This window comes from Pelobates fuscus, chromosome 11, assembly GCF_036172605.1.
Source record: "Pelobates fuscus isolate aPelFus1 chromosome 11, aPelFus1.pri, whole genome shotgun sequence".
In the NCBI taxonomy this organism is placed as follows: Eukaryota; Metazoa; Chordata; class Amphibia; order Anura; family Pelobatidae; genus Pelobates; species Pelobates fuscus.
In genome coordinates, this window is record NC_086327.1 from 82,686,092 (window position 1) to 82,711,524 (window position 25,433).

The 25,433-nt window shown below is 42.6% G+C and overlaps 3 protein-coding genes across 3 annotated transcripts; 1 reads left to right on the forward strand and 2 right to left on the reverse strand.

Annotated features, from left to right (window-relative positions):
* The first annotated feature begins 277 nt into the window (after positions 1-277).
* DPAGT1 (dolichyl-phosphate N-acetylglucosaminephosphotransferase 1) lies at positions 278-11,789 on the forward strand. The gene is made up of 9 exons (XM_063435800.1): positions 278-539; positions 2,148-2,268; positions 3,439-3,652; positions 4,945-5,091; positions 6,150-6,234; positions 6,406-6,594; positions 7,456-7,543; positions 9,030-9,185; positions 10,368-11,789. Exons 1-9 carry the CDS (start codon positions 394-396, stop codon positions 10,431-10,433), a joined length of 1,212 nt encoding a protein of 403 aa, XP_063291870.1. The 5' UTR covers positions 278-393; the 3' UTR covers positions 10,434-11,789.
* Positions 11,790-13,954: 2,165 nt separating this feature from the next.
* LOC134577139 (histone H2A-like) lies at positions 13,955-14,481 on the reverse strand. Its single transcript, XM_063435801.1, has one exon. The coding sequence runs from the start codon at positions 14,445-14,447 to the stop codon at positions 14,031-14,033; it is 417 nt and encodes a 138-aa protein (XP_063291871.1). The 5' UTR covers positions 14,448-14,481; the 3' UTR covers positions 13,955-14,030.
* A 1,829-nt stretch (positions 14,482-16,310) lies between these two features.
* Positions 16,311-16,850, reverse strand: LOC134577401 (histone H2A-like). The gene has a single exon (XM_063436116.1). The coding sequence runs from the start codon at positions 16,825-16,827 to the stop codon at positions 16,372-16,374; it is 456 nt and encodes a 151-aa protein (XP_063292186.1). The 5' UTR covers positions 16,828-16,850; the 3' UTR covers positions 16,311-16,371.
* Between the last annotated feature and the right edge of the window lie 8,583 nt (positions 16,851-25,433).

Genomic DNA, 25,433 nt, shown 5'->3' on the forward strand with positions numbered 1-25,433 from the left:
GCTGTGCCAAACAGGGCCTGTAGCTGGATGGGAGATGGTGTTCTATCAAAAAACCCTACCCCGTGAAAATTCCCAACCTTCGTCACTTCTGGTGACGCGGCCGCACCGGAAGTGACGTTTGGACGGGGGTGTGCGCCACAGCGCAAGCGCACACCAACTAGGCAGGGACGCTATCAATTGCGCTATCCTAATGTCATGTCACACATGTCAATATGGCCCCAGCCCTGTCTTTTTTGTAAAATATACGTCACATCCTTTCCCCAGCTCTCCAATCAGCGTTCAGAACACGTGGAATTCATGCAGTGGAGAATGCTTAGAGGAAGCGGAACGTTGTTATTGTTACAGTAACCACGTTCCGGTGTCAGAAACAGGAAGAGTGTTTTCCTTGGAAACATGCCGGTCGTCCCGCTGCTGGTCAATGTGGCTGGCTCGGTCCTGGGTGGCATTGCCACCGCCACCCTTATCCCCACATTTAAAGAGCACTTTATTGCTGCCAAACTGTATGGAACAGACATGAACAAGAAAAGCAGAGAACCTATGTAAGTGTCTCTAACCCACCCCTCTCCCTCTCAGCTCACCTCATATTTAGAAATGTGGGGATAAATATCTCATATTTTCATTAATGCCAAGATTAACAGCTGGGAGGTCATCATGCAGCACACAGTGCAGTTTATTCCCTGCCTTTAGCCATGGATTATCTACAGCAACTACTACCCTCTAATCCTGAGAATGACTGAAATATGATCATCTGTCAGGGAGCATCACAGCTGCCCTATAAGGTCGCATTAATTGTGCTCTTTTTAAAATTGTCTTTTAAATTTAACATAAAGTGTTGGCATAATCTGTGATTACATATCACCTGTCACTTTTCATAAATCATCTATCACAGCAGTCTGTAGTAGTTATTTATTTTACTTTAAGGAATATTCTGCAATATTAAATGGAATTAAATTTCTTTTAAACAAAAGCATCTGTGCAGGATAATTAACAGCACCTTGTTAAATTCCAAGAACTGGCATGGAATCTGAAACTACTGTAAATGTTAACATCTCTTTCTCTACTCTTATCTGCAATTTACACGCATGTACCAGAACACACCTCTAAATATTTACCCAAAAGTGATTTGATAACTGAATAACATTTACTTTCACCAAAACCACTTCATCTCAATTAAATGATCTGGATGCAGTGTCACTGTCCTTTTAACCCTGCAATGTAAACCATGCATTTTTTTATTTTAAGAAGTTGTAATATTTACATTGCAGGGTAAAATCCACCTCTAGTGGCTGTCATACCGAAAGCCACTAATGGCACTTCCACAACACTAACCGAGTAAAACTCTGTCATGTGATGCGGAAGCTCAAAAGCATACGGCACTCGCCACACTTGCACATTCGCTCCCTCTGTGAGGAATATTGGATTGGACTATCGATGATGTCATGAGAGGCACAAAGGTTCGCAGCATCAAGGGAGCCTCAGTGCTTAAAAAGGTTAAGTTAAACATTTTATTTTTATGCAAATAGAGTGGAGCACTTATTTAATCACAAGGACGCAGTCAATGTGTCAAATATCCAACACTTCACAAACGTGTGAAATATAGATCATAAAAGACTTACATGCTTTAATGCCTGAAGGCAAGGTGGTGCTTTAACACTCCTGACCATGCGACAACGTCAATGAGCTGACGTTGTTGTGGTGGTGGAAGTGTTCATTTAAATTAGAGCTCCACTTCTTTATTTCAATTTTTTGTGTTTATGGTGATACAGTTGGTGAAGAAAGTACACGTGTAGTGTGGGAGCTGCTAAGCATTAGTAGATTAATATTCACAGCTTGTTCACATTAATTAGAGTGGGTGCGTAAATGGAATTATTGTGGATCCAGCCGATTAATGTTAAACAAACGTTTTTCTTTGGATTGGAGCAGCTGGTTGGGGATGTTGCTTTACTTCTTTTAATTAGGAGGTGTCCCTGTACAATTTGGAGACGGGGGAGTTATATGTATTGTATTGCTGTCATAGATATAGACAGGGAAAATAACTGTGTAAGAAGTGACTATACAGTAAGACTCTTATACACAAGAGACCACTACTTTTACAATATTAAACTATAACTAAGAGTAGCATTCTTGTCTGCTAATTGTCTCTGCAGCCCCGAGTCCCAGGGAGTTATCAGCGGAGTCGTCTTCCTACTTGTCATGTTCTGCTTCATTCCTGTCCCATTCCTCAGCTGCTTTGTTGAGGACCAGTGCAAAGAATTTCCACACCACGAGGTAATTAATTCACCCTTATACATGCAATGCATAACCAAAGAGAAGAATAAATCATTTTAATCTGCAACAGTTCCTAAAGCAATGGATACGTAACTTATCTTAGGAGTAACACATTTTATTTAAAGGACCACTATAGTGCCCTGAGGTTGTCCCCACCCTCAGGGTCCTATTCTGCCGGGCTTAAGTGGGAGGAAGGGGTTAAACACTCACCTTTCTCCAGCGCCGGGGTCCCTCGGCGCTGGGGACTCTCCTCCTCCTTCCGACGTCTTCGGCTGAATGCGCACGCGCATTCAGCTAGTCCATAGGAGGCAGGCAGGGTTAATCCTAGATGGACCTTGCACCCAGACCACTTCATTGAGCTGAAGTGGTTTGGGTGCCTATAGTGGTCCTTTAATTACTTTGAAGCTGTTGTATCAATACAGGGAGTATCCTTTCCAGCACTGCCACCATGGCACACAGCTGCTATTGCTTCATGCTGCCCTGCCACTTTAATGGCCTTGATTGTGAATACCTCCCCAAACAGGGTAATCCTCCCTTGTGATAACATGCTGGTGACGGCTATAGCAAGAGCAAGACTTGCTTACTCCAGGACTAATCATGGTTTTCTAGCATATATGCTGTAGTTGCTGTGATGAGAGCAGGAGAACTTCTTGTAGGAGGGTTCTCCTGCTTTACCCTGTCACTGAATTTTTGGCATAGACTTAGAATTGATAAGACTTAATTGATAGGTTGGGGAGAGACCATATATTTGTTTGTTTGATCATCTTTTTATCACTTTTTAAAATGTATGCATTTGCTAGAATTTTTGTAGCACAACTTTGTGGATTTATTTGTTTTGATTTCAATATTCTATATTCATGGCATGGAATAGGCAAATCTTTGGTCATGCAAAGTATAATACTTTGGCATTACACTACAAGCTTCATGGGAGAGGTATGGAAGATCTGTTATGGACAGACTATACACTTATTGTTTGCTTTTAATAAAACATGGACCCAGGTACCTATGAAACAAAAAGTGTTGGATGCCTTTGCAATATTTAGCAATGATTAAGACATTTTAACAATTTCCCCTTATTTGTCCAGTTAATGCCACTTTATATTTTGTATGTACATGCAAAGCCATGTTTTAATCATTTGTATTTCTCTACTCCTCTCTTGTTTATCTCAGTTTGTAGCTCTAATCGGTTCCCTCCTGGCTATCTGCTGCATGATCTTCCTTGGTTTTGCAGATGATGTATTGAATCTACGTTGGCGCCATAAGTTACTGTTGCCTACGGCTGCCTCGCTGCCACTGCTCATGGTCTACTTCACCACCTTTGGCAATACTACCATTGTGGTACCCAAACCTCTACGGCCTCTCCTTGGAATTCATGTAGACTTGGGTAAGTGAGATAGGTATCTGGATTTAGAGCAGTATACTATTACAATTGTTTATCAGAAATGAATGTCACATTTGTTTAATGATAACAGGATAATATAGTATAGATATATACAGCTGATGTATAACTCTACAAATGCTAAATAAACAGATTATTCCATCCTGGCATACGATCTTTAGGAATCAAAGTCTGATGACATCATGAGTTATCTGTCACCATCTGGGGTCTTTGCATGATTCACAAAGGCCCCGATGCTTTGGGATCGGAGGGAGGGGGAGGTCGGGTAAAGGTGAGTTTTTTTTCTTACCTGAACTTGACACTTACCCTTAGCAGCCAGAGGTGTAACTCCACCTCAGACAGCGTCATGGGGAAATCATTAACCCTTTTTCTGCGCTGGCTAATATCAATTTTGTACAATTTTTTTTTTCTCTTCAAGTGTGCCATTCATTGGCTGATAGTGGTCAGCTGATGCTCTTAGCCAGTTAATTGTGACTTGATCAGCTTTAGCAGCACTTCAGGAACCTCAGAGGGCACCCAGTTAATAAGGACAAACTTTTGCCAAACGGTTTGCCCCATCATTATTTTTGCAGAAAAAATGTTTTACAGCACTGTGCACTATAAGTCTGTACCTTTTGCAAACCCCATTCTAACACACAAGTTTCCCAAGTCCTATATTTATATTCCACAGCCACTGACAGCCCTTGTCTGTAAGCTGAGCTGCAGGAGGAGAAGCAGCCTGCATTACAAGGAAGGAACCCTTAGTCAGACATGTAGTACGTCTATCCCTGCTTTTGTTTCCCTGCACAGATCTACTAAATGACACTTCAATAGCTCAGTGTTTTGTATGGAACAAGCTAAGTAGACCTGTGCTTGATAGTATTTACAAATATAACGGGCATTTTAGTTCCCAAAGGTTCTGACTGCTATCCAAAATTCCCCTGTAACCATTTAATTTGCCTGCCTCTTTTGTGCTAAATTGTACTTCTATATCCTAGTGGAAAGATAGGCAACCTTTGGCACTCCAGATGTTGTGGACTACATCCCCCATAATGCTCTTACAACCGTAATGCTGACAAAGCATCATGGGAGGTGTAGTCCACAACATCTGGAGTGCCATACGTTGCCTATCTCTGCACTAGGATATAGAAGTACAATTTAGCACAAAAGAGGAAATATCTGTGCCCAGCAATAGTGGCCCAGCAATAGTGGGTTTTTTGTTTGGTTTTTTTGCATAATTTTAATGGAATAGCTCTTTAATGTGGTGTTTTCTGTTGTTTTATCCATGTGTCATGCAGGTCTCCTGTATTATGTTTATATGGGAATGCTGGCTGTTTTCTGCACTAATGCAATAAACATCCTGGCTGGGATCAATGGGTTGGAGGCTGGACAGTCCTTGATAATTGCTGGTTCTATCATAATCTTTAATATTGTTGAACTTAATGGTAAGTAGAGCTAGGGGTGGTGTGTTCTGTGTTTTCCTGATCATAATATATCAGAGTATCTGTCAACACATATATATATACCTAGCGTTAAAGAAACTTCATATTCACATAGAAATGTAAAATCCCTGCTTTCCTTAAAAAAAAAAAAAAAAGACTTTTTTGTGCTTGTTATATTGTTTGCTAAATAAATAATTATGAAATATTGATAGAAATTAGGGGTTTTGGAGCACATTTAAGCTATCCTCAAATGAAAATGGATTTTGCACAGTCCTTTTAAAGGGACACTATAGTCACCATAACAACTACAGCTTATTGTATTTGTTTTGGTGAGTATAATCATTCCCTTAAAGCATTTTCCTGCAAGCACTGCCTTTTCAGAGAAGGGTTAACTTGCCTCTAGTGGCTGTGATACTGCCACTAGAAACACTTCTGCTGAAATAACGGAGTAAAACTGCGCTATTTCCTCATAGAGACCATCTGATTGGCACAACGTGGCGTATTGCTGGGCATGCACATTAGCCTCCCAGTTCTTTCATTTGGGAAAGCATTGAATTGGTTGAGATCATCAATCTGGATTATCCCAGTCAAGGAGGCGGAGCAGCAGTGTGGAAACCAGCGTTGTGAGGGAGATCAGGCTATTAAACTCACCCTTTTAACCCTTGCAGCAGGTGCCCGGTCACCTACACGGTGACTAGGGCATTATAGCATTGGGAATACCACAGTTGTTTTCCTTTAATGTCAAAACACTTTGAGTTAATACTTCCTTTGTATTTGGAATCCTGTAATGGTTGGATTGTCTACTTTATAGCTTTGCTCTGTAAACTAATAACTTTATATAATAATAATAATATAATAATAATTTTATATATTATATAATAATAAAAAGAAATGTACTATATTATATTTCCCGATTTTATATAAAATGTTACCCCTTCTGGTTTGTCTGTCTTATCACTACCAACGTCATGCTCTAGAGTAAATTGACACAATGTCTATAGTAGAGGAACTGACCTGTGTGTGTGTATATGTATATATTTATTTATTTTTTCCATTGTTAGGAGATTGCCGAGATGATCACCTCTTCTCTCTCTACTTCCTTATTCCATTCTTTTTCACCACTCTGGGACTACTGTATCATAACTGGTGAGTACAAAGGCTGGGTTTTGCACTGATTGGGGTCTGTCAACATTGGCCGCTAATGACTGAACTACATATATGAATCATACTTTGCACTGAACACTATTGTAGTACTCTAAAAATATATTTATTATTTAGACTTTTTTTTTCTCTTTTGTTCCTGACCTGCTCTTTCAGGTACCCATCCCGTGTCTTTGTTGGTGACACTTTCTGTTATTTTGCTGGAATGACCTTTGCGGTAGTCGGCATTGTTGGCCACTTCAGCAAAACCATGCTGCTTTTCTTCATCCCGCAAGTGTTGAACTTCCTGTATTCTCTCCCTCAACTCTTTCACATTATCCCGTGTCCTCGTCATCGCTTACCAAGGTAAGTATTCTGTATGTGTTCAATATGACTGAGCAATTATCCCATGCAGAGGTGTGTAAATAAAATAAAAAATAAAAATCAGTTTGTCCAAGGAACTAAAGAGTTACAGAAAGTAATTTCGATTTTGAGCACCTGTCTTGCCATTTGGACATTTTCTGGGTTATTCACACAGCCTTTTGCCTCATGTTTTTTATATTCAATTAATTTGTGAAAACTCAGTTTGGTGAATAACCCTCAGTGTCTCATCCTCTGCCTCCCCCTCCCCACTTAATGCTTGTGTGTGTGTGTCCTGGCTGTGTGTGTGTATGATTTTTCTATGGCACCGTGTAATGTGTCTGATGTTTTCTTCTTGTGTTTTTCCCCCTTCCTGCATAGGTTTTTGCAAGGGAGGGGGGAGGGGACTATGATGCCTGGTGGTCTATCAGTGGTTAAAAATCCTTTGTGGTCCAGCAAAGGGGCATATAGTCTGCGCCACCAATGGGTGGAGACCACACTAGTTGCCCCCTCGCAGTCACAGCATTTAGCGAGTTCCAGGATTCCTAGCCTACACTCCGTCTCATTAGTGAGCGGCAGACCTAGAGGAAGCGATTACTGTAGCCTGCACCCAACAGAGGTGCAGATGACAATCTCCCTGTCCTGGCACTAACCCCTCACGTCCCCTGTAGTAGCCTTGGCAGCTTGCCTGCAACAGGACTAAAGACAGAAAAAAAACTACCTGCTTGGCGCCCAGAACTGCATATCGCAGGTGTCAGGCAATAGGAAATTCACACCCTTGTCCTATGTCAAAACACTTGATTTTGAAATGTTCAACAACATACACAGCCCTAATTTGTTATATCTGTCTTGTGTCTGTCTCACCAGATTGGATCCTAGTACTGGGAAACTAGGCATGAGCTACTCAAAGTTTAAAGCAAAGGATCTGTCTGGAATTGGATCTCTGGCAATAAAAGTGAGCTTATTTCTCTTAAATGCTTGCTGCCAAATATATTTTCAACTGATAACACACACAAAAAAAACATAAATCACTTCTAAATTTCCAGACTTTGCAGCAAATGCTTGAATACTTGGCCTCTGCATTATCATGTTTCTCACTCAAATAGTGTCTGTGGTTTCTAAGTCGATCCTGATCCTTCCAAAGGTTTCTATGGTAAAGCAGCATATTTCTTATACAGTAATTCTCTGCGACTGTTATTCACGTCTGCAGGCTCTTATCCTTTGTGGGAATTTCAGTTGTTTCCTTGTTTTTCTTAATACATGCAAACCTGCCATGTGTCTGTTATTGTACAATTCTCCATAGAAACCTGTGACAGATCCATATATTTTCCATAAAGGGTCACTATAAACATTATAACTATTTCATCTGATTGAAGTGGTTATAGTATCTGGATTCCCTTGGTGCCATCCCTCTATTCAGTGTTGAACTGTTTAACACTGAGGGTTTCTGGTGACCACAGCCAGGAACCACTGAAGGTATGGCTGAGGAAGAAATTAGAGACCATGCTTCTCCATACCAATTCAAACCAGCAATCTCTGGCTGTAATGGCTGAGAGCGGCCAGTTAACACTGCTGCCCAGTGCTGTTTGGGCTAATGTTTTAGGTAGCTCATCATTTCCACCTTGAAGTGTGAGACAAGAGGGAATATTTGTTTATTTTGCCAAATATAGTTCTAGCATAATGCAGAAATGTTTAGTGCTTTGAGGGTGTTTTTTAAACACTGAAGCTGATCTTGTCACTGAGCAACCCCTATAGATTCCATCAAATGAAAAAAATAAATTGCCTGTCTTAATTCGATATAATATATATATTATTTAATCTTAATTTGATATATTGATGCTTCCACTGCTTATTTTCTTTATGTATGCTACTTTTTCCTTTTTATAATTTTGTGCAAAACAGATTTTATTGTATAACTTTGACACATATATTAAAGGGACACTCTAGGCACCTGGACCAGTTCAGCTAATTGAAGTGATCTGGGTGCACTGCCCCTGCCCCCTTAACCCCTTAAGGACACATGACATGTCTGACACGTCATGATTCCCTTTTATTCAAGAAGTTTGGTCCTTAAGGGGTTAATCCTGCAGCTGCAAACATTGCAGTTTTAAACTGTCTCTAGTGGCTGTCTACTATAGTCATTAGAGGACTTTCCTGCAGTTTTACATAAAACGAATCTGGTTGTAATCACGCTTGGCATGAGGACGTTCTGCTTCTTGGAAAAACCCCATGGGAAGGCATTGAGTCAATGCTTTCCTATTGGGAAGGCCTAATGCGCTTGCCGTGACATCGGCAAAGGATGAGCCCACCCCAGTGTTTGTTTTCCTTACACTGTAATGATCCTTTAAAATAACATAGTATTAAAGCATCACAAAATAGATTAAATAAATAAAGAACCTCTTTTCTTTTTCTGACATACATGTTTGTCGGCTTTTTCTTAGGTTACGGAAACCCTGGGTGTGGTGGATGTCAGACGGGAACAGGGTGAAGATGGAGAATTTATGGAAATAAATAACATGACCCTTATAAATTTTGTGTTAAAATTTATTGGACCAACCCACGAGAGAAACTTAACAGTGCTGCTCCTGTTTATCCAGGTGAGACATCCAGAAAGTACTGTAATTGGAATCATTTAGTTTAGTTTGATGACATTGCAGCCAGTGCTGTTGCCAAAAAGCAGTATTGAGGGACAAAATGTTGACATAGTACCTCATTACCCTGTGCATTCTAAGTGTCACAGTCTCTGTTTCCTGTGATGATTGATCTGTTCTTTAATTTTGTTTGTAGCCTGATCGCATTCCTCAAACAACCTTTTCTTTCATTCTCTGTCTAAATGATGTCTTGTTTTTAAGATTTCATCCTCCACTCCTATGCCTAAATGTATTGTATATTTCTTCAAGTTATCTTAGTAGATTGGAATAGCAAATTCAGAAAGAAATTTGGAAGTTTATATTTGAATGAAATTCATTATGTTTGTTACCATTCGAATTGAGCAATTTAAACTCTGTATTAGCCCTGAATTAACTGAGAATAAATTGCATAAGAATTATTTCCTGTAAAAATAAAGGCCGACTTAAAGAGATCCTATAGTGCCAGGAAAACAAACCTGTTTTTCTGGCACTATAGGCTCCTGGAGTACCCCCCTCCTGCAGGGCTGAAGGGGTTAAAACCCCTTTAGCCACTTACCTGAATCCAGCGCCGATGTCTCTTGGCCAGGCTCCAGCCCTGCCGACGTCAGCCGACAATGGCCGTGTGCGCATTAGACTTCCCCATAGGAAACGTTATTCAATGCTTTCTTGTGGGGGAAAATCTGATGCTGGAGGTCCAAGTGGATGTTAAGTATCAGATAACGGACCAAAAGTCTGTTTGGATTCTGGAAGCCCTCTTGTGGTAGACATCTACAGAGGGCAGACTTAGAGCTGCAATCTTTTACATTGCAGCATTAGGTGCAAAAGGGTCACAGCACCCAGACTACTTCAATTAGCTGAAGTAGTCTGGGTGCCTGCAGTGTCCCTTTAACTCTTATCCAGCAGTGAGAGATTCGCTCGCTAGTGGTGATATCTTGGTCAATCAAATGACTGCACTTTGCCAGCAATGCTTCTCATAGATTGCAATATTTGTTTATTTATTTTAACCCACTTTGTTATTATTAATCAAATTTGCAGCTTTAGGGCTAGATTCGCAAATATGCCTCTGAGTTTAGAAATATTTACCAATGCAGGTGTGTTGCTATCACTGTGGTCTGGTTGCATCTCACATCTCCTCCTCTTCTCCTGCAGGTCCTTGGTAGCAGTTGTGCCTTCCTGATCCGCTATCAGCTTGTCCGTCTCTTCTATGATGTTTGACATCACTGTAAACCAGTGTGCATGGACACTTGGTTATTGCTGCTAATGACATTACAAGGGGAGACTTAACCTCTACTTTTTCTCATACACAAGCTGGCCTTGCACACCTACGTTAGCTCTTATATGCACTGCTGTCTGGTGCTGGTCGATATTCCGTAATGAAAGGCCTTTAAATGTATTGTCAGAAAACAAACCAAATGTGTATATATATACTTAGGGAATTACAAATGAAGTACTTACATATGCAAAATATTAGAAATGTTGTTTTGCCATTTAAAAAGCTCTTATTTGGAGTATCATAATTCAACGGTTGTACACTTACTGATTGAAGAGAATTGGTTAGTTTAATTTTAGAATACTGTTGTGATTGGAGTTAAATGTTGTAAGGTTAGAACAAGAAATTGTATTTCCTTTTCATTGTAACATGCTGTCACTTTAATGTGCGACCTTTAGACTAATATCTTATATAAGCAGGGTCCTCGAAACTCCTGTTTGGACATAATTCACTTGAAGCACAGTGATTTTTAGCTCAAAGAACAATTAATGGAGAAGGAATGTACAGTCGACATAGTGAAGCTTAATAAAAAAAGCTTTTAGGCCAGAGGTGCCCAAAAGGTAAATCCCAGGATGTTGTAGAACTACAACTTCCACAGTGCTTTGCATGCCTTTAAAATGCTATAGAATGACAAAGAATCATGGAAGTTGTAGTTTTTTGAGCACCCCTGTTCTAATCTATACCAGGTTGGAAAAGCATTCTGGATAATGAAGTTTCCCAACAGTTTTAGATGTATCTATTAATTACCTTTTATTTATAGCTCACCTAGTGCTGAACTGCCGCCATTAAACATTAACAGTATTAATGTTCTTATTCTTATGTTACTTTGCGTGGAGCAGTTTATGGCATTTTATTTATCAAGGACCTGGTATGTTAAACTCCAAAACACCCTTATCACAATAAAAGCTTAATTAAAGGTACAAAACAATTTAATGTAAAAACAAAGCAAAATTAATGAATTTGGTGTGACTATATATTGTTTAGTAATCTATTATAACTAATGGCAATCACAATGGAATCTGCAGAGAATGAAATGTAGAATGTTGATTATTTATTTTGACTTGAGATTTCTAAACTACAATTTTAATTTTGTAAATAAGACAAACAGGTCCTGTCTGTGAACAAGTAAAAGTGTGTCGTGGATTATGTTTGGAATACATACATCACTTTTAAAATGTATCATGTACACCATTCTTGACAGATTTTTATTAAAGAATTTTTTTTTCTTTACACTGTAGTTTCCGGAATATGTTGGTGCCCCATCTCAGATCTTTACTTTTTAATAAATGACATGTCATTTATTGGTTTTATTTTGTGTGTTTGTATATTAAATACCCATGAAGAGCTCTATTTGTGACGGATTATATGTTCTTAGAGCCAATCACTTAAAGCAGGTCTGCTAACCCCACATTTGAGCAGAGAAGATAAAATATTTATAACCCAATAATAAATCTGTGGTGAACACACTACCAGTTAAATTAGCCTTTTAAAGAGAAAAAGGCTCCAAATGTGCAGATTTCTGTGGAGGTTGAGCCTATATTGCTTTAAAAGGCTCCTTTAAATGTGAGGTTTTTATTCAGTCACTGGTGATACTAATCTGTACTTACCACACAGAATTACACTATTGTTTGTGATTTTTCTCTTATGTCTACATGCTGCCCCAGTGTATGCTTTAAGGGGTAAGTGTTATTCTACACATACTCACACTTTGTGTTTATGGTGGGGCATATATTTCAGATACAAATAAGTGGTATTGTTTTTAGATATGGCAATCAAATGTGTGGTGCAAACCCTGATCACATTTTAAAGATCCCTCAATTTATTTAAAATGAGGGCTTTTTTAAATTGTGAGTTGGATGGTTTACCATACATGTGATTACCATTTTCGAAATAAACAGTGTGGTATTGATTTTATTTTTTGGGGTTTTAAAAATATTTTTGGCACTCCTATAGAAGGGTGAGTAAATAGTTTAGGCTCAACACTTCACTCCTGGTTTGCAGTGTGTTCACCACAAATGTATGATTCAGACAGCCACTAGAGGCACTTCCTGGTCACTCTGCATGAGGACATCAAGCATTAGTACAATCCCCATGGGAAAGCATAGACATCAGATGACATCTGAGATCAGGGCTGGGATCGGGTGAGTAATAATTTTTTTCAACCCTTTCCATTCAGTGAGGTATTGCTTACACTATAATATCCCTTTAACTGGCTAGTGTGTTTGACTTTTGGTGCATGAAATGTATAATGCTGTTAGTGGCCATACTTGTTATTCTGCCTTCATGATCTTTTTGTTTGGTTTTATGCCTTTTAAAGGGACTCTCCAGTGCCAGGGAAACAAACTAGTTTTCCTGGCACTAGAGAATCCTACAGTGCCCCCATCCCATGTTGCTGAAGTGGTTAAATTAAGAACCTTTTCCTATGGCTGTTGCCTTCACAGATCTTTGCAGAATATGCAAAGACCCCTGAAAGTGACAGAACTGCTTCAACAGCGAGCAATCTCTGGCATTTGAGTGTATAGCTTAGTGGAGCCAACAATCACTGATTTCATAAAGGTTTTATGTAATACGTTTTTGGAGTTTAGGGGCCAGTAGCTGGTTTAAGATTGTACTGAAAAGGACTCTCCAGTTCCAGGAAAACAAGCCTTTTTTTCTGGCACTGCAGGTCCCCTCTCCCTCTCACCCCCCATCCCAAGTTGCTTAAGTGGTTAAAACCCCTTCAGTGACTTACCTGCATCCAGCGTCGATGTCCCTCGGTGCTGGTTCAAGGTCTGCCCACGCTCCTCCCCCGACGTCATCCAGTGGGGGAGACCTATTGCATGTGCGCGGGCGCCGGCGGTGGACCTAATGCGCAGCAATGCCGCACACACGCATTAGAGCTCCCCATAGGAAAGCATTGAAAAATGCTTTCAAATGGGGATTTCAGCAACGCTGGAGGTCCTCACATATGAGGACGTCCAAGCACACGGAATGTGTGCTATAAACACGGAAGTGCCCTCTAGTGGCAGAGGAGTTAACCCTGCAAGGTAAGTATTGCAGTTTATGAAAATTGCAATAGTTACACTTGCAGGGTTAAGGGTAGTGGGAGTTGGCACCCAGACCACTCCAATGGACAGAAGTGGTCTGGTGCCTGAATTGTCCTTTTAAAGTCTGGGGTTAGTTTTGGTAAGATGTTTGTTAGTAGCTTCAAATCATACTTAATGGATTGTGTAATTAGATTAAAAGCCCTTTTAAACAGTAGTACTGACACGTTGGAGGGGATACAAAGTTAGTTACATGGATGCACTCTAAGAGCCGATTCACATAACTTTAACATGCTGGCAGGGGTTAAGTCTCAACACACTGCATCAGTGACCTTTAGAACAGAGGTGATGCTTTGCCAGTATTATGGGAGATGTACTTCAATAGCTGGAGTGAATAGGTGTGCCTATCCCGGTTTTAAGAAATAATAGATCAGTAGACTGCATTGGATGCAAGCTCTTTTTTGTCAGTGTGGGTGGCCCTGAAAAGGACCTTTGTGTTATCGGTTAGGGGCTGGGGGGTCAGTATTCCTGGGATTGCTGAGAGGCTTTCTTTCCGGCTGGGGTCGATCCGGAGCTCTTTTTGGGGAGCAGCACGGCCTGTATGTTGGGTAGAACGCCCCCCTGAGCGATGGTGACCCCTCCCAGCAGCTTGTTGAGCTCCTCGTCGTTGCGGACGGCCAGCTGCAGATGGCGGGGGATGATGCGGGTCTTCTTGTTGTCCCGGGCGGCATTGCCGGCCAGCTCGAGGATCTCGGCGGTGAGGTACTCCAGCACTGCGGCCAGGTAGACGGGCGCTCCGGCCCCCACACGCTGGGCGTAGTTACCCTTTCGGAGCAGGCGGTGGACACGGCCAACGGGGAACTGGAGCCCGGCTCTGGATGAGCGGGTCTTGGCCTTAGCCCTGACTTTCCCGGCGGTCTTTCCTCTTCCAGACATTCTTCGCGTCTTCTTACTCCTCACACTGCGGCGAACAACGTGCACTGAGACCAACTGCCTGGAACCCTCTGTATTTATACTCACAGCGCGGCTTCCTGATTGGCCAGTGTTCTGGCGCGTCATAGGAAGATGGGGGGCGGTCTACACCAATGCAACTTTGTGATTGGCTGCAGCTTGAAACTCGTTTACATGAAAATGTTGGCGGGAATGCCTTCTGCAGGAAGAGGAGTGCAATGTCCATTAAAATAACCAGCGGCCAACTTAACCAGCGTAGTGAGCCTACAGCTAAAGGCGACATAAGGACTTTGTATTGAGGTTTTCTGGTAGTGTTATCTGTATTTGTCATACTGGGACTGGATCAGAACAAAGTGCAGTTTCCTCCTGGTTTATTACATTGGAGGCGGGAAATGCTTTATTAATCAATAGCCGGTCGAGATTTAAGATGGGACAGGGATTATCAGTTCAGCAATCAATCGACTGCTAAAGATCATGTGAAATGCCCTATATGAAGGAAGTTCTTCTATGAGTCTGTTTATTTGCAATTTCTTAATATAATCCCTTTCTATAGCGAATTAATTATATTGCAGGCAATAATGTACTTTTCCAGCATGTAGAAATGAGTAGTGGCTGCAGTGTATTGCTATCTGTATTGATCACACTGTATCAGGACAAAGTGCAGTTTTCTCTTAGTTTAATACATAGGATGGCGGGAAATGCTATACTGAGCAATATGATCGTGTGTTCACATGGGGCAGTGATTATCAGTTCAGCAGTCCTGGACTACATGCCCCTTGTTTCCGGCTCTCGAAGGATCATTAGAAATGTATGATCACATGGACATCTCACTTCAACCTGCTAGAAAAGAGAATCAAGGCACCGGCAAAAGAACTAATTAGTTACTATAGAATGGAAATGTATTCTGACGAAATAGCAAATTAATTTTATTGATATAAGAAATAACTTGCTTAGATCCTTAGGGAGCTGGAAACAAGGGGCATGTAGTCAATGACTGCTGATCTGATCAGCCATCTCCACCAGCTATTGTCTAAAGCCGTTCCCGACAACCTAAGTACTAAACCAAAAGAAAACTGCATGTCCTGATCCAGTCCCAGTATGGCAGATACAGACAGCAATGAGTTGGGGCCACTATGGAGAAAGCACAAAAATGCTCAGAATGTCTGATACAGACTGAATATTAACTAGATTGGTAAATAGAACCCTTGTATTATACTCCAGCCACAGGTTTTAATAGCCATATATCGCCTTTAGCAGTAGGTTCACTATACCAGAGGTTTTATTTTATTGGCCACGTTTATTCAGCACTTTTCATATACAGTCCTCCAGCATTGCCGTGTGTGTCCTTGATTAGATGGTAGATTTAGCCTTGCAGTGCATGCGCTACACTTTAAACAACGCGGCCTAGGATTATCAACTTTAAATAGTCAGCATCGTTAATTTCCAGTGAACTCGTTCTAATATCAATACACATCTATAAAGCCTAGCTAGAGCCCTGTAGGAAGACACAGCCAGACCCATAAATCCCCTCCTCACCATGCGGCTTTTAGTTTAGAGACCCGTGCCAGGTATGTGCGCGCAAACCGAGTATTACTAAGAAGGTACCTGATTGCATGTAGCCTGGCATGGTGTTATGCAGCCCTGTAGTGATCATGCGATTTATAGGTCTTACAGAAAGTCTCAATAACACTGGTGTCCTGAATGGAATATCTGTTCTAAGACTACAGCTCGCGGATACTTTACCAGTAGAAAGGCACCAAGTACACTTAGTTCGACAACTTGTAGAGACTGGAATTAGACAGTTATAGTATATCAACACAATAGGTTATACAGTGCAAGCTCTTTTTTGTCAGTGTGGGTGGCCCTGAAAAGGACCTTTGTGTTATCGGTTAGGGGCTGGGTTAGGGGATCAATACTCCTGGGATTGCTGTGTGGCTTTCTTTCCGGAGCCCTTGGTAGGGGCTGGGGTCGATCCGGAGCCCTTGGTGGGGGCTGGGGTCGAGCGCTTTTTGGGGAGCAGCACGGCCTGTATGTTAGGTAGAACGCCCCCCTGAGCGATGGTGACCCTTGCCAGCAGCTTGTTGAGCTCCTCGTCGTTGCGGACGGCCAGCTGCAGATGGCGGGGGATGATGCGGGTCTTCTTGTTGTCCCGGGCGGCATTGCCGGCCAGCTCGAGGACCTCAGCGGTGAGGTACTCCAGCACTGCGGCCAGGTAGACGGGCGCTCCGGCCCCCACACGCTTGGAGTAGTGACCCTTCCGGAGCAGGCGGTGGACACGGCCAACGGGGAACTGGAGCCCGGCTCTGGATGAGCGGGTCCTGGTCTTAGCCCTGATTTTCGCGGCGGTCTTTCCTCTTCCAGACATTGTCAATAAGGCACGCGATTTCAGCTCAGTAAACTACTGTAACCGTGAGCGAACGACGCTTGCTGATATAGAGAACTGCAGCTGTCTGTGATTGGTCAGTTTGCGGCGGGTTCTATGACGCAAATGTTCTGCGTTCTAATATTCTAGGGCGTGTCCTTACGTCTTCGATTCGCTCCTTCTGGAATCTTAGGTTGCATTATGAAAAAATTCCACCAATCCGCATGCAGCGCGGGCTTTTCAAACGCTTCTCGGGATTCTAAATCGGTTACAAATTGCAGACACAGACAAATAAGGGCTCACATTCACTTTTTTTTTTGTTTCCCGCGTTTCTCAGCCATTATTTTTATTTGTACATAGAAATGAAAGCTATACTTAACAGTTTTATATAATCGTGCAAAAGCAACAGAAAATACACGGTGTCTTCATTAAGAATGGGGAATTTTAAATAAACTCAACACTATAGTGAGCTACAAACAAGCTCCGATTGTAGCTGAATTTTGAGAAATTTTCCGCCTCAGATATTTTACCTACATGTTGCCTTTTTCGGAGTTCACTGAATAATCATATGAATTAAATCTAAAACCCCTCTGGCTGATTTAGAAGTTGTGATTAGACTTGTGCAGAAATGTATTTCCGCTGGTGTGAAAAATTCCTTTTAATGTATTGCTGACCTAAACGATCTGTCGGAGATTTACCTCTGGACTACACTGGTAAACACTTGATGGATGGATTGACTTGTTCGATTAAACATTAAAATAAATTTGATTTGTTTACATACCAGCAGAAATTTATTTGAGCATAAATCTAGTTTGGACTACATCTGAATTAGTGATTTTGTTTCTATAGGTAGATATATATATATATATATATTTTTTTTAATCCTACCAACCATGAAGTATGTAATTAAACATTAAAACAATCTGAAAATAATCTGCACTGTGAATATTTCAAATTGTACAAGTGAAATCCTTGTAAACCTATACAGACGTTGCCTAAAAATATAGTCACGTAGGACTTGCCTTACAATGCATAACCTAGCACAATTTCCTTGTTCCTTTTTAACTGGTCTTATCTGCAAAGATATTTGGACACTATTCTGTTCTATCAAAAAGACATACCCCGTGAAAAAGACATACCCTCGTCACTTCCGGTGACGCGGCCGCACCGGAAGTGACGTGTAACGAACATGTAACGAACAGCCCCTCCATCTAACACACTGCCCCCCACATCTAACACACAGGCCCCCCAATATACTACGCAGCCGCCCCAATATACTGTGCAGCCCCCCATCATACTGCGCAGCCCCCTCATTATACTGCGCAGACCCCCCCAATATACTGCGCAGACCCCCCCAATATACTGCGCAGACCCCCCCCCAATATACTTGCCAGACCCCCCCAATATACTTGCCAGACCCCCCCAATATACTGCGCAGACCCCCCCAATATACTGCGCAGACCCCCCAATATACTGCGCAGACCCCCCAATATACTGCGCAGACCCCCCAATATACTGTGCAGACCTCCCCAATATACTGCGCAGACCCCCCCAATATACTGCGCAGACCCCCCCCCAATATACTGTACCCTCCCCTCGGATGGCCGAGGGTGTTGGGAGCAGGGAAAGACTGACCTGTGTCCAGATATGCTTTAAGCTGATGATGTGCGCGTGCGCAGTTTAGGGGTAGGGAAATTTAATGGCCATTTCTCCTGTGAAATTTCCCTACCCCACATTGCGCACGCGCGGTCTATTGGGTCCGCGCACGCGCAGTATAGGGGTATGGAGATTTCACAGGCGAAATGGCCATCAAATTTACCTACCCCTAAACTGCGCACGCGCGGGGTGTGAAGCGCTCTCTGCCCAGACACATACATACATCCGTACATACAGAGACATAAAGGCACAGATTTACACACATGCATACAGATACATACATGCATGGATACAGAGACATACATACAGAGACAGACATACATACAGAGACATAGAGACAGACATACATACTTACATACAGACAGAGACATACATACAGACAGAGACAGACAGACAGAGACATACAGACAGGCAGAGACATACAGGCAGACAGAGACATACAGACAGAGACATACATACAGACAGACAGAGACATACATACTTACATTTGTACAGTTCAATCTTGTCCCCTGGGTGCATACTGTCCGGCTCTGTGGAGTCCTGCAGCCCAGCCCCATCACTGGGCTCCAGCCGCGCTATGCGGTACACAGGGAGCAGGGATATGATGTCATATCCCCGCCCCATCCACACAGCCTGCGGCAGTCGGCAGACACCAGGGTAGGAGGTGAGCGGTAAGAGGCTGGGCTCCACGGACGGTAATCTCTGGGCTCGGCCACGCTACAAATGGTAACCGGCTGGAGGGGAGCGCAGTGCGCTTCCCTCCTTCCGGTCAGCCTGACATTGCGCCCCCAGGGCTGGTGCGCCCTAAGGCGGCTGCCTGGGCCGCCTTATGGTAGCGCCGGCCCTGACTATAGGCAACAAACAACTCTAGCTTAAAGAAGTAGTTTTGGTGTATAAATCATGCCCCTGTAGTCTCACTGCGTAATTCTCTGCAATTAAGTAGTTAAATCTCTTTGTTTATACAGCGTTAGTCACACTACCCTGCATGTGACTTGCACAGCCTTCCACACATTACTGGGAGTACTATTTTTGTGGAGTTCATGTACATACCAGTAATATGGAGCTGCTAGAAAAAGGGTCATCAGGACAGAAGAGGGACAAAGGGATTTGAGCCCAAAATAGGGACTGCCCCTCATAAACACATAGACATTTGGTAGGTATGCAAAATACCTACAGTCAACAGCAGTCACTCACTGTACACCTTGACAAAAAACTTCCAACAGGACCAACAAATAAAATAATAATAATACCAAAGAAAGATATCTACTATATAAAATACCCAAGAGTTCCCAGTCAGATGTTGTCCACAGATATAGTACCACGATATGGCCTTTAACTTTCAAAGTATCCCATATTTATTCATAAAATATTTTACCAGGATGGATACATTGAGATTTCTCTCGTTTTCAAGTATATCCTGGGTATCACACTATAATTAGAAGCTTAGAGAGTTGTCAGAATGAGAAACAATACAAACTCCCACATGCGGCTAACTTGTACAGAGAATTTTTTTAAAATTATTTTGGAAAGTTGTTAACATAATAACAGAGGTGCACTGAAGCCAGGCTTGCTCTGCCTATGTTATTATTATTATTATGATATTTATAGAGCGCCGTAAAATTCCGCAGCGCTTTACAATGGGCTGACGAACAGACATGTAGTTGTAACCAGGCAAGTTGGACACACAGGAACAGAGGGGTCTAGGGCCCTGCTCAATGAGCTTACATGCTAGAGGGAGTGGGGTAAAATGACACAAAAGGTAAGGATAGTATTAGACTAGTGACAGTTGCAGAAGAGGAATCAGTTGGGAGCTTTTAACAGTTTAATTGATACGCTTTTATGAAGAAGTGGGTTTTTAACGATTTTTTGAAGGAGTGGAGACTGGGTGAGCATCTAATGGAAAAGGGAAGCGAGTTCCACAGGAACGGTGCAGCCCTCGAGAAATCTTGAAGGCGAGCATTAGAGGTGGGAGTACGGACAGAAGATGGACGTAAGTCTTCAGCAGATCGTAAGGGCCTAGACGGGACATACTTGTGTATAAGGGAGGATAGGTGGGAGCAGCATTATGTAGAGATTTGAAAGCAAGAACCAGAATTTTAAATTGAGCTCTATATTTTATAGGAAGCCAATGTAGGGACTGACAGAAGGGTGAGGCATGGGAGGTGCGGGCGGACAGGAAGATGAGCCTCGCCGCCATATTCATTATGGACTGTAACGACGCAAGTTGGGAGCATGTAAGACCACTGAGAAGCGGATTACAGTAGTCAAGGCGAGAAAGGACAGTGGAATGGACCAGCACCTCAGTCGCATCTGGCGTTCAGTAGGGGCGGATGCGCGCAATGTTTTTGAGATGGAAATGACAGGATTTGGTGATAGATTGAACATGAGGCTTGAAGAAGAGGTCGAAGTCAAAGAGAACACCTAGGCAGCGAGCCTGCGTGGTGGAGCTGATGGTAGCACTGTTGATTTGGAGGGAGACAGACACAGGAGTAACAACACTTGAGGGAGGAAAGACCAGAATTTCAGTTTTGGTCAAGTTTAGTTTAAGGAAGTGGGCAGCCATCCAGTTAGAAACAGCAGAGAGGCAGTCAGAGACACTAGTCAAGAGGGACGGGGAGAGATCAGGAGAGGACAGGTAGATTTGCGTGTCATCCGCATAGAAATTATATTGGAAGCCAAAGGAGCTAATGAGTTTACCAAGGGAGGCAGTATAGATGGAGAACAGTAGGGGACCAAGGACTGAACCTTGGGGGACACCAACAGAGAGAAGTTGGGGAGAAGAAGCAGATCCAGAGAAAGAAACACTGAAAGAGAGATAGGAGGAGCACCAGGAGAGAGCAATATCTTGTAGACCGATGTTGCGGAGGATGAGAAGAAGTTGATGATCAACAGTGTCAAAAGCCGCAGACAGGTCAAGGAGAATTAGGATAGAGTAGTGACCACGAGATTTTGCAGCGAGTAGATCATTGGCTACTTTGGTCAGTGCCGTTTCCACAGAGTGCTTAGCGCGGAAACCAGATTGAAGCGGGTCTAGCAGAGAGTTGGACTCGAGGAAGTCTGTCAATCTCGCATACATAATTCTGTCAAGGATCTTGGATGCAAAAGGCAGTAGCGAGTTAGGACGATAGTTGGATGGGGAGTTAGGGTCAAGATTGGGCTTCTTTAGAATTGGAGTTACAGTTGCATGTTTGAAGGGCGATGGAAATATACCAGAGGAGAGAGATTGAGAATTTTAGTGAGAGGTGGAGAAAGAGAAGAAGACAGAGTACGAATGAGATGCGAGGGAATTGGATCTAGGGAGCAGGTGGTGGGGCGGGGGGTCTGGAGCAGAGCAGAAACCTCTTCCAATGTAGCGGGTGCGAATGAACATAGAACAGCAGAGGGAGTGAAGTTAGGGGAAATATTGTAAGGGGAAGAAGAAAGATGAGAGATCTCTTCTCTGATTGTAGAGATCTTGTCAGTGAAGTGAGTTGCAAAGTCTGAGGCGGTCAAGTTAGTAGGTGGAGGAGGAACAGCAGAGCGAAGAAGAGAGTTAAATGTGTGAAATAGTCGTTTGGGTTCGCGGGAGAGTGTGGTTATGAGGGTATTGAAGTAATTAACTTTTGCAGAGGAAAGAGCCAAGCTGTATGAGCTCAGCATACATTTATAGTGGAGAAAGTCAGATGCACAGTGAGACTTTCTCCAACAGCGTTCAGCAGTTCTGGAGCATTTTTGGAGGTATCGAGTGAGCTTGGTGTGCCAGGGTTTTTGTTGGGGGGCCTGCAGCATTTAAATGTACAAGGAGCCATGATGTCTAGTTGAGAGGAGAGCGTAGAATTGTAGAAGGAGGTTGCAGAACTAGGACAGGTGAAGTTTGAGATAGGTAAAAGGAGAGTTTGGAGATAGTGGCGACAATGTAACGGATCGCCTGGCACCCCGACTGAGTACCTCCGTTAATGGATGCTCCTAGCACTTCCTGAGGACTCCAAGCACTCTGGCAGACACCACAATCACCGAATCAGAGAAGCATATGAATCTTCTCAAGCATATGAATGCTGTAGACTGTTGAATAGGAACCATACGAATAGGCTTACACTCCTAGCAGTCAACTGGAACAGCATGCAATAAATCCTTCCCCCAATAATGAGACGACACTTCACTTTGAGGGTAAAACAGGAACTCTCTGTACTGGCACATACAGCCTCTTTTATTCACAATCCACAAAACATAGTACTGCTCACAGGGTTTTGCAGAACAACCAATAAACACATTACAACACATACAATGCAAGTACAGCAGCCAATCAGACACAATGGGACAATAGAAACACACCCAGCATATTCCTCCCCTCTGCTTAGGAGATAATTGAGTCAATTACTGTATCTACTCAATTATCTCCAAGCTGAAAAGTTACACTTTTTATACATTTTTATAACTTTGTGAGTTAACATCGTACATACATAAAACTTATATTATTTTAACCAGTATAACTTGGGGACAAACATATCCAAAATTCACTTGAGTAGGTTCAGGGGTTTAACGGTTAGGTCGAAGTCCTTTGTTTTCACTTGCAAGCATGGCTTTTCCTTGTCCCTGGGACAACACCCTGCTGGAGAACAATGGATCCGGGGGAGGGGAAGAGGAAGTGTCCAAAAAGTTTCAGTATGTCCATACACTGTTTTTAAAAGGCCAGCACAGCACAATAAAAGTCCATTCACTGTGCTTAAAGGGCCAGTAGCCGCACAATAAAATACAATATGCCCAAAAGTAGTTCTTAAAGGGTCAGTACATTATGGTAGCAGTCCATAAGCCCCAATTCAGTCCCTTAAAGGGCAATATCTCCCAGGGACCATAATCACTGGGCAGGAGGCTAGCAACCAGGCTTCTCCAGTTCTCAGTGGCGAGGTTGGTTCCGCCACAGAGATTAGTGGAGAAATGCTCTAGGTCAAGATATTGGAGGTTTCTGTGAGAGTGATGTTCAGACAGTGGTGTCAATTGGGTCTTAGGTATGCCAATGTCAAAAGTCAGCAGATGGTGGTCAGATAGAGGAAAAGGAATATTGGAGAGATTAGAGGCAGTACAGAGGTTGGTGAAGGCAAGATCAAGAGTGTTTCCTGCTGTATGGTTTGCTAAATTGGACCATTGCGTAAGGCCAAAAGAGGAGGATACAGAGAGCAGACGAGAGGCATCAGTACAATTGGGGTTATTGATTGGATATTGAAATCCCCAAGTATAAGGGAAGGAGTGCTAGATGAGAGGAAGTGGGGAAGCCAGGAATAAAAGTGCTCAATGAATAGTCTAGAATAACCAGGGGGGGGTGGGGGGGGGGGTGGTATATGATAGCAATTCTTAAAGGAGTGGGTTTAACTAGGCAGACAGTGTGAACTTCAAAAGAAGAAAAGGATAGGGCGGGGGGAGTTATGATTGGTTGAAAGATACATTGAGGGGAGAGAAGGATGCCTATGCCGCCTCCTTTACAGTTGAGTCTGGGAGTGTGATAGAATTGTAGCCCACCAAAACATAAAGAGGCAGGAGTAGCGCTATCAGACGGGGACCGCCAGGTCTCTGTAAGTGCAAGCAGTGTGAGTGAGTTTGAGATGAAAAAGTCGTGTATGGTTGTTGATTTTAAATTACTGCAGATGGAGCGGGCATTCCAGAGTGCACAATGAATTTTGGCAAGTGAGGGTAACGGGCAGGGTATTGTGATGAGGTTTGTAGGGTTTCTGGTTGTCTTAGTGTGTGTAGAGAAGTGTATGTGACAAACAAATATATACAAATCCTTAAATGGATAGAAGCAGCTTGCTGGTAATTAAGCCTCCTAAAAAGGTAAAAAAAAAAAAAAAAGGTTTAAAAGAAATATGTATGTTACCCATATTGTTAATAGATCAGTTAGCAGTTTACACCCTTCAGCCTGATATCAGAGAAGCAGATACATTCTTGCATTATAAAATGTCAGAGCTATGGTAAAGAAGTGCACCATTCCAACAATGAAAGGTCAAAACAACTGTCTCATAAAAGTGGAAAAAAGCAAACCTGTCTTACTTATGGCATTCAGATAGAGATAGGAGTTTAAAGGGACACTATAGTCACCCAGACCACTTCAGCTCAATGAAGTGGTCTGGGTGCCAGGTCCCTCAGGTTTTAACCCATCAGATGTAAACATAGCAGTTTCAGAGAAACTGCTATGTTTACATAGCAGGGTTAATCCAACCTCTACTGGCTGTCTTCCGGACAGCCGCAAGAGGCGCTTCTGCGACGCTGAATGCGAAAATCACATCCAGCGTGTAGAACGTCCATAGGAAAGCATCCACCTCACCCCAACCCCCCCTCAAAAAAATAAATATACACTCGTATGCATATATAAACGTGTGCTGACAGGTGCACACATACACAGACACACACACTCACCTACACTGACAGACACACCTATTCAGACACACACACATACACTTACAGAAACACACAAATTATTCATATTTTTTTAAATGACGTCATATTCCGGCTCCCGGCATCAGGAAACAGCACGCGAGAGAGCAGAGCTGGGGGAACACAGCTCCCTCGCCGCGTCTGACAGGGAGACAGGCGCTCGCCAGGGGGTCCTTCAGGCCACCTCTTGCCCCCCCCCCCCATGACAGGGGGTGCAAGGGGGGCATTTGAGTGCCTGCAGGAGCCATGGGAACGGCGTTCCTGCTGTAAAAAAAAGTGCAGGAACGCTGTTCCCATGCGTTCCTGCAGGACTCGAGCCCTGGTTTTAATAAAAAAAATTAAAAAATCAATACTTTTAAATGAACACTATAGTGTTTCTGTCCCTACAATGATTCCGTGTTTAAAAAGAAAAATAAAATGTAAAAAAAAAAGTGAATGGGGCGGCAAAAATCCTTGCACCGGCCCTTTAAACATAGCATAATGAAAAAGTTACTGTGATACTGTATTTCAAAGAGATATACATTGATCATTACTTTTGACCTCAGGCT

Coding starts and splice junctions, on each gene's coding strand:
- DPAGT1 (XM_063435800.1), top strand. CDS start 394: ATGCCGGTCGTCCCGCTGCTGGTCAATGTGGCTGGCTCGGTCCTGGGT. Junction 3,653..4,944: donor TGGAATTCATGTAGACTTGG/GTAAGTGAGATA, acceptor TGTGTCATGCAG/GTCTCCTGTATTATGTTTAT. Junction 6,235..6,405: donor GGACTACTGTATCATAACTG/GTGAGTACAAAG, acceptor CTGCTCTTTCAG/GTACCCATCCCGTGTCTTTG.
- LOC134577139 (XM_063435801.1), bottom strand. CDS start 14,447: ATGTCTGGAAGAGGAAAGACCGCCGGGAAAGTCAGGGCTAAGGCCAAG.
- LOC134577401 (XM_063436116.1), bottom strand. CDS start 16,827: ATGTCTGGAAGAGGAAAGACCGCCGCGAAAATCAGGGCTAAGACCAGG.